The sequence below is a fragment of the Tigriopus californicus genome, chromosome 5 (assembly GCF_007210705.1).
Source record: "Tigriopus californicus strain San Diego chromosome 5, Tcal_SD_v2.1, whole genome shotgun sequence".
Lineage (NCBI taxonomy): Eukaryota > Metazoa > Arthropoda > Copepoda > Harpacticoida > Harpacticidae > Tigriopus > Tigriopus californicus.
In genome coordinates, this window is record NC_081444.1 from 1,777,682 (window position 1) to 1,790,585 (window position 12,904).

A 12,904-nucleotide genomic window follows, 5' to 3' on the forward strand; every position below is an offset into this window, starting at 1 on the left:
GACTTTAAATATAATTGTTCATTAAAAAGATATGAAGAAAAAGTCGGCAAGTACGTTATGCAATCTTTACTTCATGAAAATACGTTTTTTGTCTCATCAACTCTCATCCATGCTAAATATTTTTCTTTTTTAAGTTTTCTATTATCTTTATCATTTTCTATCTAATGCCCCATAAGATGCAGCATGTGCAGACTTCGAATATATGGTGTTGATAAGGCTGCAAAAACTGCCCAGAATGTTTCTTTCCAATAACTTTGATACCCGACTGCGACATCGTCATCAAGTACTATATTGGCGGCCACTGGGTTTTCTGGAACAGCATTACATGAAGCATTCAATTGGCAGAATGAATGATCAAAGATACAATCCCACGTTCGTACGCCATCCATATACTACGTACACGGCTAGCCAACATCCCTGGCCTTTCGGCCTTTCGGTCTTTCCATCGTCCCTTGTGAACCTCGTCCCACATTTGAAGAGTGAGCAAGGCAGCAAAATTTATCCTTGTGACCTAAGAGTCCACAGCCTTTCCCATCGAGGTCTCGAGAAAGCCATGACGAGGATATCCTGACCTGATGTTGGGAATCGATCTTGGAGCATACCTTTCACGAAGAACAGTAGCAAGTTTTGAAATCTGTGTGCTTGAGCAAAATTGGGAGGAACAGTCCGCTCATGACCCAGAACGTAATCTTTGTTGTTGTGATTGTTCTTGTACTTGGATCGACAAGTAAGTAGCCATTGATCGGGCAACGATTGGGTGCGGATCCCTGAGGGATGAAGATTTTAACATTGTGATGGAGTACCGGGTGTTCTTTCGGTGAAATCCACGCTTGTCTGACTTGTTTGTTGAAGCGAAGATCTTGAGCAGGATTATGGAACCACCTCCGAGGTTGAAGCGATCCGGAATATCTTCCTTGGCGAATAAGTTCGAATCTCCCGAGGTCAAAGAGGCTCGACGGAAACGAGAAGCTGAGGATGTCAGAAAAGCCCTAGAAGTGGAGAATGCCAAGCGATTGAAAGCGGAGCAAGAACGAGCCATCCTGGATCAGGTCAAGAAAAAGGAACTGGAAGAGCGCTTAGCTCAGGAACAACTAGAATTGGAACAACGCTTGGCGGAAGAGAGACAGGAAGAAGAGGACCGTTTGAAGCAGGAGGAATCCCAACGGAGAATTATGGAGCGACGAAAACTAATGGAGGAGGAGGAGGACAAGCTTTCGAGTTTGAAGCCGGCTGTGGCCCTGTTCCTGAGAAATCAGCAGAACCTCAAATCTCAAGATGAGGTCACGGTCTCTAAGGCTGAAAAGAAGAGCCTGCTTTCTAACCACGGCGTCGTTGGTGACATACAACGAAAACTCATGCGAAAGAAAGAGGAGGCCCGCGACTTCGAGAAGGAACTGAAAGAGATGACCGAGAAGGCTGTCCGGGAAGCCCACGACGAAGAAAACAAAGCCGCCGCTGCCCAAGCCAATGCCAAGAAGAGCAAGAGCAGCGTCGAGATCTACACAAAGGGGAATTGCAATCATTTGAAATCGAGCTTTGAATCGCAGATCGCTCTGAAGAAGAGCACAATGAACAACCCCGGGGATAACCTACCGACCCCTACCACGCGTCGCAAGTCCATGCAACAAAGGATCACACAAAGGTCAGGGAATCTGCCCAACATGTTCCAACAACAAGCCAAAAGGAACAAAGAGTTAGAGGAACAAAGGGGAGTCAAGGATCGCATTCCCATTGACAAGAAGATCTTCTCAAACTCCTTGAACAAGTTCGAAGACGAAGATTCGCGGAAGGCTGCTAGAGGTCAGTTGCAAAAGTTCACCTTCAAGCAGAAGGAGAAAGAAAAGGCCTCCTGGAGTCAGAAGCAAGAACAAGCCAAAATCCAAAAGGAAGAAGAGAAGAGGAGGAAGAAGAAGGAAGAAGAAGAGGCAGCAGAAGCTGTAAAGAGAAAGAAGAAGGAACAAGAGGAACAAGAAAGGCAAAGGAAGGAGGAGGAGGAATTGGCTCGGAACAATGAAAAAGCAGCAAAGGCCAAATCCAAGCTGAAGCGAAGACCAAGTACCAAACGAGTTAATCGGAAAGAGCTCAAGGAGATCATGGAACCCAAAGATCTCCCTAAAATCATTCCACCCACGACTTCAGCCATGAAACAGAAACTAGAAGAAACCAAAGGCATTGGGACTCCAAAGAAACCGCAAACCAAGGTTGGTAAGCTTTCAATCAATTCGTTCCAAAAGCAGTTTTCAAACGACTCGTCCAATCCGGCGTCGCCAATTAGTCCTGGAGGATCAAAACCCTTAGTCATTCCAGCAATGCAAAGGAACGCCCTGAGTGATTTAAAAAAGAAGTTTGGAAGCTCTTCTCTGGTGGATGCGACAAGTCTTAAAAAGAATCAAATTGAGAGAAACCATGCAAAGCCCGAGAACATTCCTGACTCGCCTGAAGAAGAAGAAATGGAGTTTTTTGACGCGTCTGAGGAACCTCTTGTCGAAATTCCAGAAGAGGTACCAGAGCAAATCTTCCAGCATGAAAAAGAAAATTCTGAACCCCCAAGGGCTCAACCCAAGTCAAAAAAATCCAAAGAGGAAATGCAAAACTATCTAATCTCGAAGGTGCTCTTTGACAATGTTGGAAAGACGTCCAAGCCGAAAAAGGACTCTATTGAAGACCTGGTTGATGACTCACCCGTCGAAGTTGATCCCGAGTATGTCAAAGAAATGGAAAAGTATTTGAGCCTCATCGATCAAACTCCCAAAAAGAAAACCAAGAAAAACAAAGAAAACTCCAAACTAAAGAAGGAGGCTGAGAAGCTCAAGGTTTTTGACGTGAAAAATATCAAAAACAAATTTGAAATGACTAAACAGCAATCAAAAAGTTTTCAAACCCAAAAGAGTACCGACAATCCTCCAATTATGCCAATTGATGCGAAGGTTGATCGATTCAAAAGCGTGTTTGAGGGGTCTAATAATGGTGTTCCTCGAGACGATGAGCAACGTCCAACTCCTCCAAGAAGAAAAATGATCAGCAATGATCTATTGAACAAATTTGACGATCCCGAGGCTGCTGCCAAGCTCAAGGAGAAGCGCCAAATGGATTTAGAAGAGAGGCGAATGAAGCAAATGATATTGTTTGAAGAGAAACGCAAGAGAGAAGAACAAGATCGAATCGAGGCTTTGCAGAGGGAAAAAGAGAGGAAGGAAATACTTAGACGAGAAGAACTGAAAAGACAAGAAGAAGAGCGCCTTCAAAAACTCGAAAAGGAGCGAGAGAAGAAGGCCTTGGAGAAGGCCTTTGCAGAGGAGAGAGAGCGAATCAAGGAGAGAAAGAAGAAAGAAGAAGAAGCCTTGATCAAAAAGGAAAAGGAAGAGAAACAAAGGAAGAAGAACAAGGTTCTGAATCGTATCTCTCATATGTTCGAAAAGAACGAAGAAGCTCCTGATGTCACAAAGAATGAAGCTATGGGTTCCATCCGAGGTATGGCTGAAGAGATGTTTGCCACAAAGAGAAACCCCTCGGGTGGAAAAAGTAACGAATTCAGGGATCCAACACTCACTGGAGTATCTTCAGTTCTAAGCAGAGTGAAACGGCAATTGGAGGCCAAGGAGGAGACTCCAACCATTTCTCGAGGCGTTGAAAAGCGAAAAGGTTGCATTCCAGCTGCTATGGCCTTTGAAATCAAAGAGCATCTAATGACAACCGAGAAGGAACTCCAAGAGTCAAAGATCAAATCCCCAAATCCCGAAGCCACCCAATGGGCTTGGAAGTCCAAGAAACCTGAAGAGCTCCTGGTCAGAACAAACTCAACGGGGCCCAATACAAAGCGTCAAGAGCGTTCCAATAAAAGACCAGAGAGAACCAAACTGGACGAGGAAAAGCAAAAGTCACTTTTAGACGATATACATGCGGTCACGGACAGGCTTAAGTTGAAGGATGTCGAACGGGATCATAATGAAAAGATGATGGAGTACGAGCAGTTCATGGCTGACATCCAGGACTATTTGAATGAACCCACGGAAGATTTTGACGAGGCTGATTATAAGCATGACATTCAGGAGTACTTAGAATATCGATTTGATCGACAAGCCAAGAAGAGTCAACCCAAAGCTAAAGTGCCCAATTTGGCACTCAATAGTGTTGAAAAGGTCAAATCAAGATTAGAAAACAATTCGCGATTCACCAAAACATCTCTCGTTGGACAATCGAAGAGCATTGGCAATGTGAAAGAGCTTCAACAAATGTTATTGGATCAAGAAGAGAGTGAATTCGAACGGAAGCCAAATCATCTGGAAAACGTGTCCTCGGTTAATATGGAACGCGTGAAAAACGCCTTTGAAGAGATGAACAATGATTTGATAGAGTCCAGCGCGGCTCCTCGTTCCAAGGTAAGGGTCAAGAAGAAGATAATCGAGATGCCAAGCTTGGAGACATCCACCATAGCTGATATGCCCCAGCCAAGTTATCAGTGGAAATACAAGCAGAAAAATATCGAGAGCCTTCAAAAGTTCTTGGATACCAATGCTCATCTTGTTCCACATTCAGTTGCCGACAAACTCGACGAAGTTCGAGCCAATTTGGATGAGGACAATGAAGATGACTTTGACAAGACTGAGGATCTGAAAATCGACGAGTATTCGGAGTTTTTGGAAGAGGTTGATCGCTTTTTAAGCGCTCCAGATCGATCCAAAACTGAAGGGGGCTTTAAAGCTGAGATTGAGAAATATTTGGATCTTATCGATGAACCCGAAAAGCCAAACAAGTCAAATATTGTTACCCCGATTCAACGTGTAGGAAGCATCAAAAGAAAGCCCAAGAAAATGAACTTGATCGAGTTTAACCCCATCAATCAAGTGGAACAGAAGAAAATGAGTCCTACCATTCAACGAGATAACAAGCTGGTCGCTCAATTACAAAGCAAACTCATCCAAGAGTTTGAGAAAACTGATCCAAAGGATGAGATTCACTTACCCACTGTGGAAACAAACACTTTGAAAAAGAACTTTGAAAAGCTCAGCCAGAAGGAGGAACCTTCATTACTTGGATCCCGAGAAATCGTGCTTCAGCGAGGGTTGGATCATCTAACTTCGAATCAAGACAGTCAATCCCTAGAGGCCCTTAAAGCTGAAAGGGAGAAGGTCAAATGGAGGTGGAAAGAAAAGCAAGTTCAAGACCTGAAAGACTTCATCAAGTCTAAAGACAAGGCCATCCCCGAACAGATCAAGAAGAAGAAGGAGGAACATGAAGAGCTGGAGAAAGAGCGAGAGCTCCGAGAAGTCCAAGCTAAGGCCGAAAACAACGTCAATGAGATCAAGAGGATCCGCGAGGAAAAAGAAAAGGATTTTGAATCCTTCATCAATGAAGTCAAAGACTGCCTCAACAGTGATCTTTATGAACGGAGTGAGCAGAACGAGGATCTTGAGATCAAGACCGGTTTAAACAATTTCGTTCAGCTCTTTGACCAGGAAACTAAGGTCCGAAGACCAGTCTTAAAAAGCCGACCAAAGAGCATGGTCATTGGAGATGTATGCGTGAGAAGAGAGCTTCTAAAGCATCAAATGAGAGAGGATCAATCACCAGAGTTGAACAAAAAGTCCTCCGACTTGTGGAAGGTTGGTCGTGTGGACACTTCGCCTTTCATTAAGGGACCTGAGGACGACGAGGGCGAGGACGAAGATGACGAGGACGAGGAAGACGAAGAACATGGAAGCTCATCTCTTCGACGTAATGCGTCATTTGGCAATGCTTTAACAAGCGCCAGAAGAGAAGCCCTGGAGAACGCCTTTAGCCAGGAACGAGAGGAGAAACCGTTTTTGAGATCCCGAGTGCCAAAGAAACTGATCGATACATCCATGTTCGAAATGAAAGCCAATGAACAAAAGCCCACGTTGACCGCCAAGGCCGTGTCAGATTGGAAATGGAAAAAGAAGAATATTCAAGAACTCCAGAGTTTTATGGCCAAGAATACCAATTACATGGACTCGAAAAGTTCTATCTTGCAGAACGAGACCATGAAGAGGGAACGAACGACAAGCGAGAACGACGAGGATTTCAGCCAAGATCGAGTTCAACGAGAAGCCGATGAAAGTGAAGGTTTCCTCAATGAAGTGAATGATTATTTGAATGCTCAGAACCGCTCTACAAATGAGGACAAATTCAAGGAGACAATTCAGATTTATCTGGACCTGATTGAGAATAACGATAAACCTACCGCTCCCAGAGAGCGCTCAAGAAGGTTTAAGGGGAGTAAGAAGCGAGTCACAAATTTGAGAAAATCCATTATTGAACAACAAGCAGAAAAAGCTCATAAAGTCCAGCAGTCTCTTTCCGTAGGCAAGCTTAATCTTGATTTTGATCCCTTGGAATCCAATACTAACTTTGAAAAGCAGTCACGGCCCATTCCACAAGATGGAAAATATTGTGGGCTGGTCAGGCAAAAGTTGGAACGTGAGGATAGTGTGGAGTATTCCAAACCCCTTCGTAAAGCTCCCAAGGCCAAAATCATTGATGATTCTCCTAAGTTGACTGACAACCCACCCATCAAGAAACCGATCAAGAAGTGGGTTCCAAGGCCATCGAATAGTTTTGACCAACTTGCAGATCAAGCGAGTTCGACAATCTCCCAAGCAAATCCCCAAAAGTGGAGTTATAAAGAGAAGGAAGCTGAAAGAAAGGCTGCCATTTTGGCACGTTATGGCCTTAAAGAAGGCTCTGATGACGATAACGTGTCTCTGAATCTTGACTTTGACGATGATTTGGAAATGCCCGAGGGTGTGCTCAACCACCTGCCGAAAGAATATGTCACCATAGAGGAGCGTGGGAAACGGCTGACTTCGAAAGATGACGGCTCATTCGGGGCTCTCAAGAATATTATGGGCTTGATGAAGAAAGGCCAAGTCAATCAGGCCTTCAAGAAATCCAAGCATGTATTCTCCAGTGAAGAGAAAGGTCTCGACAGACTAGATAGCGACGAATCTGAGATGGGTCCAAGAGCATCCCAAGTCTTATGCTCCAACATCAGGGACAGATTTGAATCTGGGTCTGTGTTCCAATCCCACATGGATGAGCATGACGGGATGTTGAAATCCGCCGTCCCGAAAAGCAAGAGTTGTGCGAGCATGCGCGCCATGTTCGAGGAGGACACTTCACCCTCACCTGTTCCCACAAGACGAATCCCAGGGGAGGTGATGTCATCTTCGGATCGAGTTCGGCGGGCCCGAAAGTCACTGATTGATCCACAGGCGCGCAATCAGGACTTGAATAGGCAATTCAGCTTGGGCGAGGATGAGCGACCCGGGGAAAGCAGCATGTCCTTGCGAGGAAAGTACGAGCGCAATCTATCCATGACTGGCTGGGATGGCAGCACTGATAGCCTTTTAGGTGAAGGCCGACAACGACTCGGGTCTTCTTCCTTACATAAAAGTTCGTCCTTCAACAAATTCAGGGATGCCTTCGAGACGGGAAAAGTCGAGGATTTACATCATGATGAGGATGAGAACCAAGGCTCGGAAACACGGCCAACTGGCGTCCGAGCTGAATTGGAGGCTCTGCGATCATGCGATCGCATCCAGAAGATCATGAGAATAAATAAACCTCGTGAGCAATTGGAAAGAAGTCGACCCTCTTTATCTCGATCAAAAACAACGGCGTGCGTCGATCTGGATGAGGAGACCCTGGAAGAAGTGTCTCGATCCAAATCAGCAATCAGAAATATGTTCGAGGCGCAAGGACCTAAAATCAGATTTGGAGGAGGAGCATCGAAGTCCCCACAAAACCATGAACGGGGTGTGGAAAAGTCCAGCAGTGCCGATAATTCGAGTCAAGGAGCAAAGCCCAAGAAATCCGGCTTTAGAGGCCTGAATCAAGAGAAAGAGCAATTCAAGGAAAGAAAGTGGGTCTTCGACACCATCAACAAATACTTTGATGTCATCAAAGAGGACAAGGAAGCCGAAGACGATGAAGAAGATGAGGAGACAACAAACATGTCCTCGGCATTCTCGTCCCAACTCTCACTGAACTCGCCCATGGGCTCATCATCTAACCTGACGGGATCCAAATGGGGCGGAGGATATTCACCTAATTATTATCCTAGTCCTAGTGGATCTAGTCTTCAAGTGCCCCCAGAGAGGAGCTCATTCACACCCGGGATGAAGTCCTCAAGTTCCTTGGAACCGTCCCACCCCTTGACCCAACCCCCGAGTCCACCTTCAAGGAGATCGTCCCTTCGAAAGAACCTCAATTCCACACCCTATCAATTACGGTCCTCGAAGTCTTTTGGACCCGACTCGAACCCCTACCTCCGAGGTAGTAATACTTCTCTTAATAGTATGGGCAGTTCTACTTCCCTGAATATGGTCTCCCGATCACCGTCGCACGCTAAACTCAAAGGCATGTTAGAACAGGTCATGAAATCGAAACCCGACATGAACTTGGACGTGTTCAAGCAGAATCTCAAGGCCCATTTGGATCATCATTCTCGAGAAAACTTGTCAGAACAACAACCATCGCCATCTCGATTCACTCGAAGTCCATCGTGGCAAAATGACGATCCTGAGGAGGAAAATTCCAAATACTTTGTTGTTCCTTTGTAATTTGAAATGGCTATGGAAATAAACGACAAAACGCTTACTTTTCTGACGCAAAAGATGACTTCATACTTGTTTTAAAGGTTAATACGAATACAGTAGACTAGGGATGTTTCAATATCTAATGAGGGGGTCTTTCAATTTGGTAAGCGAGCGGAGGGTTCATTATCAAGTTAAGGGGTCGCAAACCACATCAAACAGGTAGTGACGAATTCCACGAATGTGCATTTGCGAACATTATTCGAATGAAAACCATTTTATGAAATAAGAGTGTGTTATGCTATTGTTCCTGTACGGAGAATAGCTGAATATGGAGGGACTGAGCACATTCAGGGTCTCTTTAGAAAATATATTAAAGATTGTCGCGGAACTAAAGCAAGATTTCATGAAAATTCATAGTTCACAAATAGAATAGTTTTGGTAATTTCAAAGTCTTTTCTTGGTGTGGACAACTCTCAATGGCTACGAAATCTTATTATCTCAATATAACTACATAAATGAATTCTGTAAATATCTATTCTTTTACAATTACACGACTCAGACAAAAATGTTTTACATAAAAAATATTTTTCACACATTTGGGAATTTTGGAGCCCCAAAATATTCTTGTGCATTTTCATTTATTGATCTTTTTTCTTTTCTTCCTGTGATGATACGTAACGAAGAGAAAGATGATTTCTGAGAACAACAATTTTATGCAGTTGTGAACACAAATCTAATCATTACGTGATCAGAAGTGCCATAAGCAATAGCACTAGACTCTCGAAAGGAACCAATTGTATACTGTACCATAACATCGGAATCACTTAAAAAATGTCCAAATGTCAGGCATGCAATAAAGAAGATTTAATTTATTTTCAATAAAATAAAGAAGATCAATACATCACCCAGTATATGCAATTGTTTTCCTAGAATTTGGAACAGAAAAAGGCATTAAGCAGGACTAACAATTCATCGGCCTTTTTCGTTCATTCCCAATATTTATCTGCAAATTTTTTGGCCGGTCCTGGAAAAATAAACGGGACAGAAACAACAAACCGAAATGTTTTTGGTTAACATAAAATCAACATATTTGGGTTGCTTTACGCAACATAAAAATCACATTTTTGAGCCAAAAATCCAATATAGTTTGTCGAAGACTAACAATTACATTTTGAAATAATTTGTTACCTTTAAATGATCATTTTGGATTCAAGTCAGTTAAGTGAGAAAAAGTTTTTGGACTGAAAGCAATTATCTCGGATCCGGATTGCATGAAAGTTCCGGTTTCGGATTCGCAAAGGTATCTCTGAATCGGCTTCAAAATGAAATCGGTGTCAAACTCGGAATTCATTTGTAACGCGTTATTCAACTCTGCCACCTCATCTTGCAAATAAAAAAAGGGTTTTTTCTCTCTTTACTGGACTTGTCGTTTTCGATTCTTTTGCTCCAAAAATGCATAAGGGCAAAATGTATTCACGCAAAATGAAGCCAATTTGCGAGTCCGTCTCCTACCTCACTCAAAACTACTTTAAGAAATCTGAGACACCAATAGACTTCAGCAAAATGGTTAAGGATGGACCGTTGGGTTTATAGGTCGGATGTTAAGCTCGTTGATTCAAAATGCTTAATGTGCTTGAAGCTTAGTTTTGAATATTTGGTTTTGAATTGTTATTTAACATTCCCATTTTTGCGCTGTGTACGGAACTTGCACACCCAAGTATACTCGAGTATATACTTGAGGTCCTTGAGTACACTCGGGAACTGTACTCAGCTATACTCAGCTATGCTCATGCTAGGCTCAAGTGTACTTGTCCTCCAAGTGTTCTCAGTGAGTCCGGTCAAGCCTGTTAAGTGCCAGCCGGGTTCCGCCTCCAATGATCCAGAGTGATCCAAGCAGACTGGCTGTTCCCGTTCCTGGGTTGACCATATAGATGATTCAAATTGGCAACACTTGTACCTAGTTGGGCATCATGATCTTCTTGTTGAACCTCCTCCCACAGGAGTTATGGTCATTAAAAAATGAACTCTGAGATGACAGCTCGGCAGCTTGAATACACTGAAGGTTGAGTGTTTGCCTTTTGTCCATGACGTAGCATATTGAAACTTTTGAAGATTTTTGGGGTTGAAATCAAAAATGTTGACGGTTTGAATCCACAAAAACTGTTTATCTATTAGGTTGATTTTATGATAAACTAAGTGCCAAATTGTAAGACCAATTAATCTGACCCCCACAAGTAAAGGACTTAAGCAATAATGGTTCAATGCAATAGTTTTAGTTGGGCTGGGTTGGAAAGGGCTCACCCAAATGGACTCACCCAAATGGACTCCATGATTGATAAAAGCTTCCCACAATCATGCTGGCTTCCTAAATAGCATTTAAATCCAACATCGTATTATCTAACCTTTTTGGACATAAATTAATCATTCAATGATTGGAGGCAAAAAAAACTGCCAAATTGGCCCCAGACAGGTCCATGAGAGATAATGAGATACTTGTGCCGTGAACAAGCCCGCCAATTTGTATCTGCTCTAACACCTCCATGAATAATGCTAGACATAAACCATTGAAAATTATGGAAACTTATCTGTAGAAACTTTGGGCCGATTTGTTTGTCAAGATGTCAAGGCTGCCAGGTATATGTGGAAAATTGCATTCTCTTGAGCTTTAAGAAAGCTACGGACAGGGTGAACCTACAACATGGCAAGACTAATGGTGCAGCCCTGATGACTAGACTTGGTCATCGAGATACGTCCAGCACGAATTCGCGACAGAATGGGCACAAACAAAGCACAAATGCAGGGTGTTTCAGCAAGAATTAGCAATTCGGTGTGGATTCTAAATATTCTTCAATATCTTTTGAATGGCTGAATGTAGCTCTTTTGTATTTGGGGTGCTAGGGTTGGAGGGTTGAACCTCCCCGGCCAGCAAAGCCAGCCATAACATAACCCGTTTGCAATTCTGATAGGCAGTGTTGTGTCCATATTAATTTGGTTCTCCATCTGTGGGTGCAGTTAGGGTCTAAAAGTTTCCTTGATAAAGTTCGGGGAGGAGAATTGAACCAGGGACCACTATCATGATAGTACTGCGCTAACCACTGCACCACATCTCCTCCCTATAGAGAAGTGTGAAGTACCGGATAGGATTTCAGCTGTGCGAACTAGCCAGGCTGCGCCACAACAGCAAGAACTACCATGATTTTAGCACATTTAGTGCTTCCAAATCTTCCTTGACAAAATTGTTCACCACCTTAAAACATCGTGGGACAATTATTTTAAACCATTTCAGTCCAACATTCATTTGTTAAAGATAACAATATAAGCCAAGAGACAAAAATTTGCGAAAAATATTTGTTACCAACATTTTGTCATCAGCAGAAGTGTGGTGACACTGAATTCATGGTAGTTATTGAGGGCGCATAAGTATGAAATCCCAAAACTTTTCACGTCTCTATAGTTCATTAAGAAAATTGTGGAAGGTAGTTTGACATAGAAGCGGGAATATCCCTCAATTGGGACACCCACAGGCCTCGTGCGGCTCATCTTTTCTCCTCTCTTTTTTTTTTGGAAACTTTCAATTCCTCTTTTTCTCTTCTGGGGAGTGCAAACTCCTCTTTTCCGAAAAGAGGCTTCTTTGTTGACCATTACGATTTGAAAATTAATCGTGATTTACTGGATTTTTTTCCAGCTTCTTGAGCAACAACTCTGGCTAAAAAGTTCCAGAGCGCTAGTGTTCTTACTTCAATGCCTACTTTGGTTTTGTCTATGGTTTCTGACTTTTTTATATACACATCAAGCTTGACAATTTCTCAGCGATTTTTTTTTCCATAGCAGTGAGTATTACTTTAATCTCATGATGGACAATTCATACTAGAATTCGTTTTTCGAAAAATTATTTTTCGAAACTTGAAAAAGCTGCTTTTCGAAAGTCGAAGACTTCATTATTTCGGGTTTGCATTTTTCAATGTTAGTTCATATGTTCTTTCATCCAGTTTGATCCGGCTCCCAATATGGATGACCATCATGGCACTTGAATGGTTAGAAACCTGAACTTACATAAAATGGTTGGTGAATGGGCTTTCCCTCATTTCCCTCGAATCGGCCAGCCACTGGTCAGAGGAATTCTGAGCCACTTTGAATTATAGAATAAGACTGTATTTGACTGGCTACCATACTTTACTTGAGGTTCAAAATGGTTTGGAAATAATTACACATTGCAGATGTTTTTCCATACATTTTCCGGTATGATCGTCTGACCATTGGATACAGGTTGTTGCTATGAAATAGTAACTGAATTGGTTGTCCAATTTTTTCACAATTCTTCTTTCCTCTCAAACCTTGCAATGCCC

General features: G+C 42.8%; 1 protein-coding gene across 1 annotated transcript; it reads left to right on the forward strand.

Annotated features, from left to right (window-relative positions):
• Positions 1-604: 604 nt before the first annotated feature.
• LOC131880408 (trichohyalin-like) lies at positions 605-8,629 on the forward strand. Its single transcript, XM_059227037.1, has one exon. The coding sequence runs from the start codon at positions 873-875 to the stop codon at positions 8,580-8,582; it is 7,710 nt and encodes a 2,569-aa protein (XP_059083020.1). The 5' UTR covers positions 605-872; the 3' UTR covers positions 8,583-8,629.
• The last annotated feature ends 4,275 nt before the right edge of the window (positions 8,630-12,904 follow it).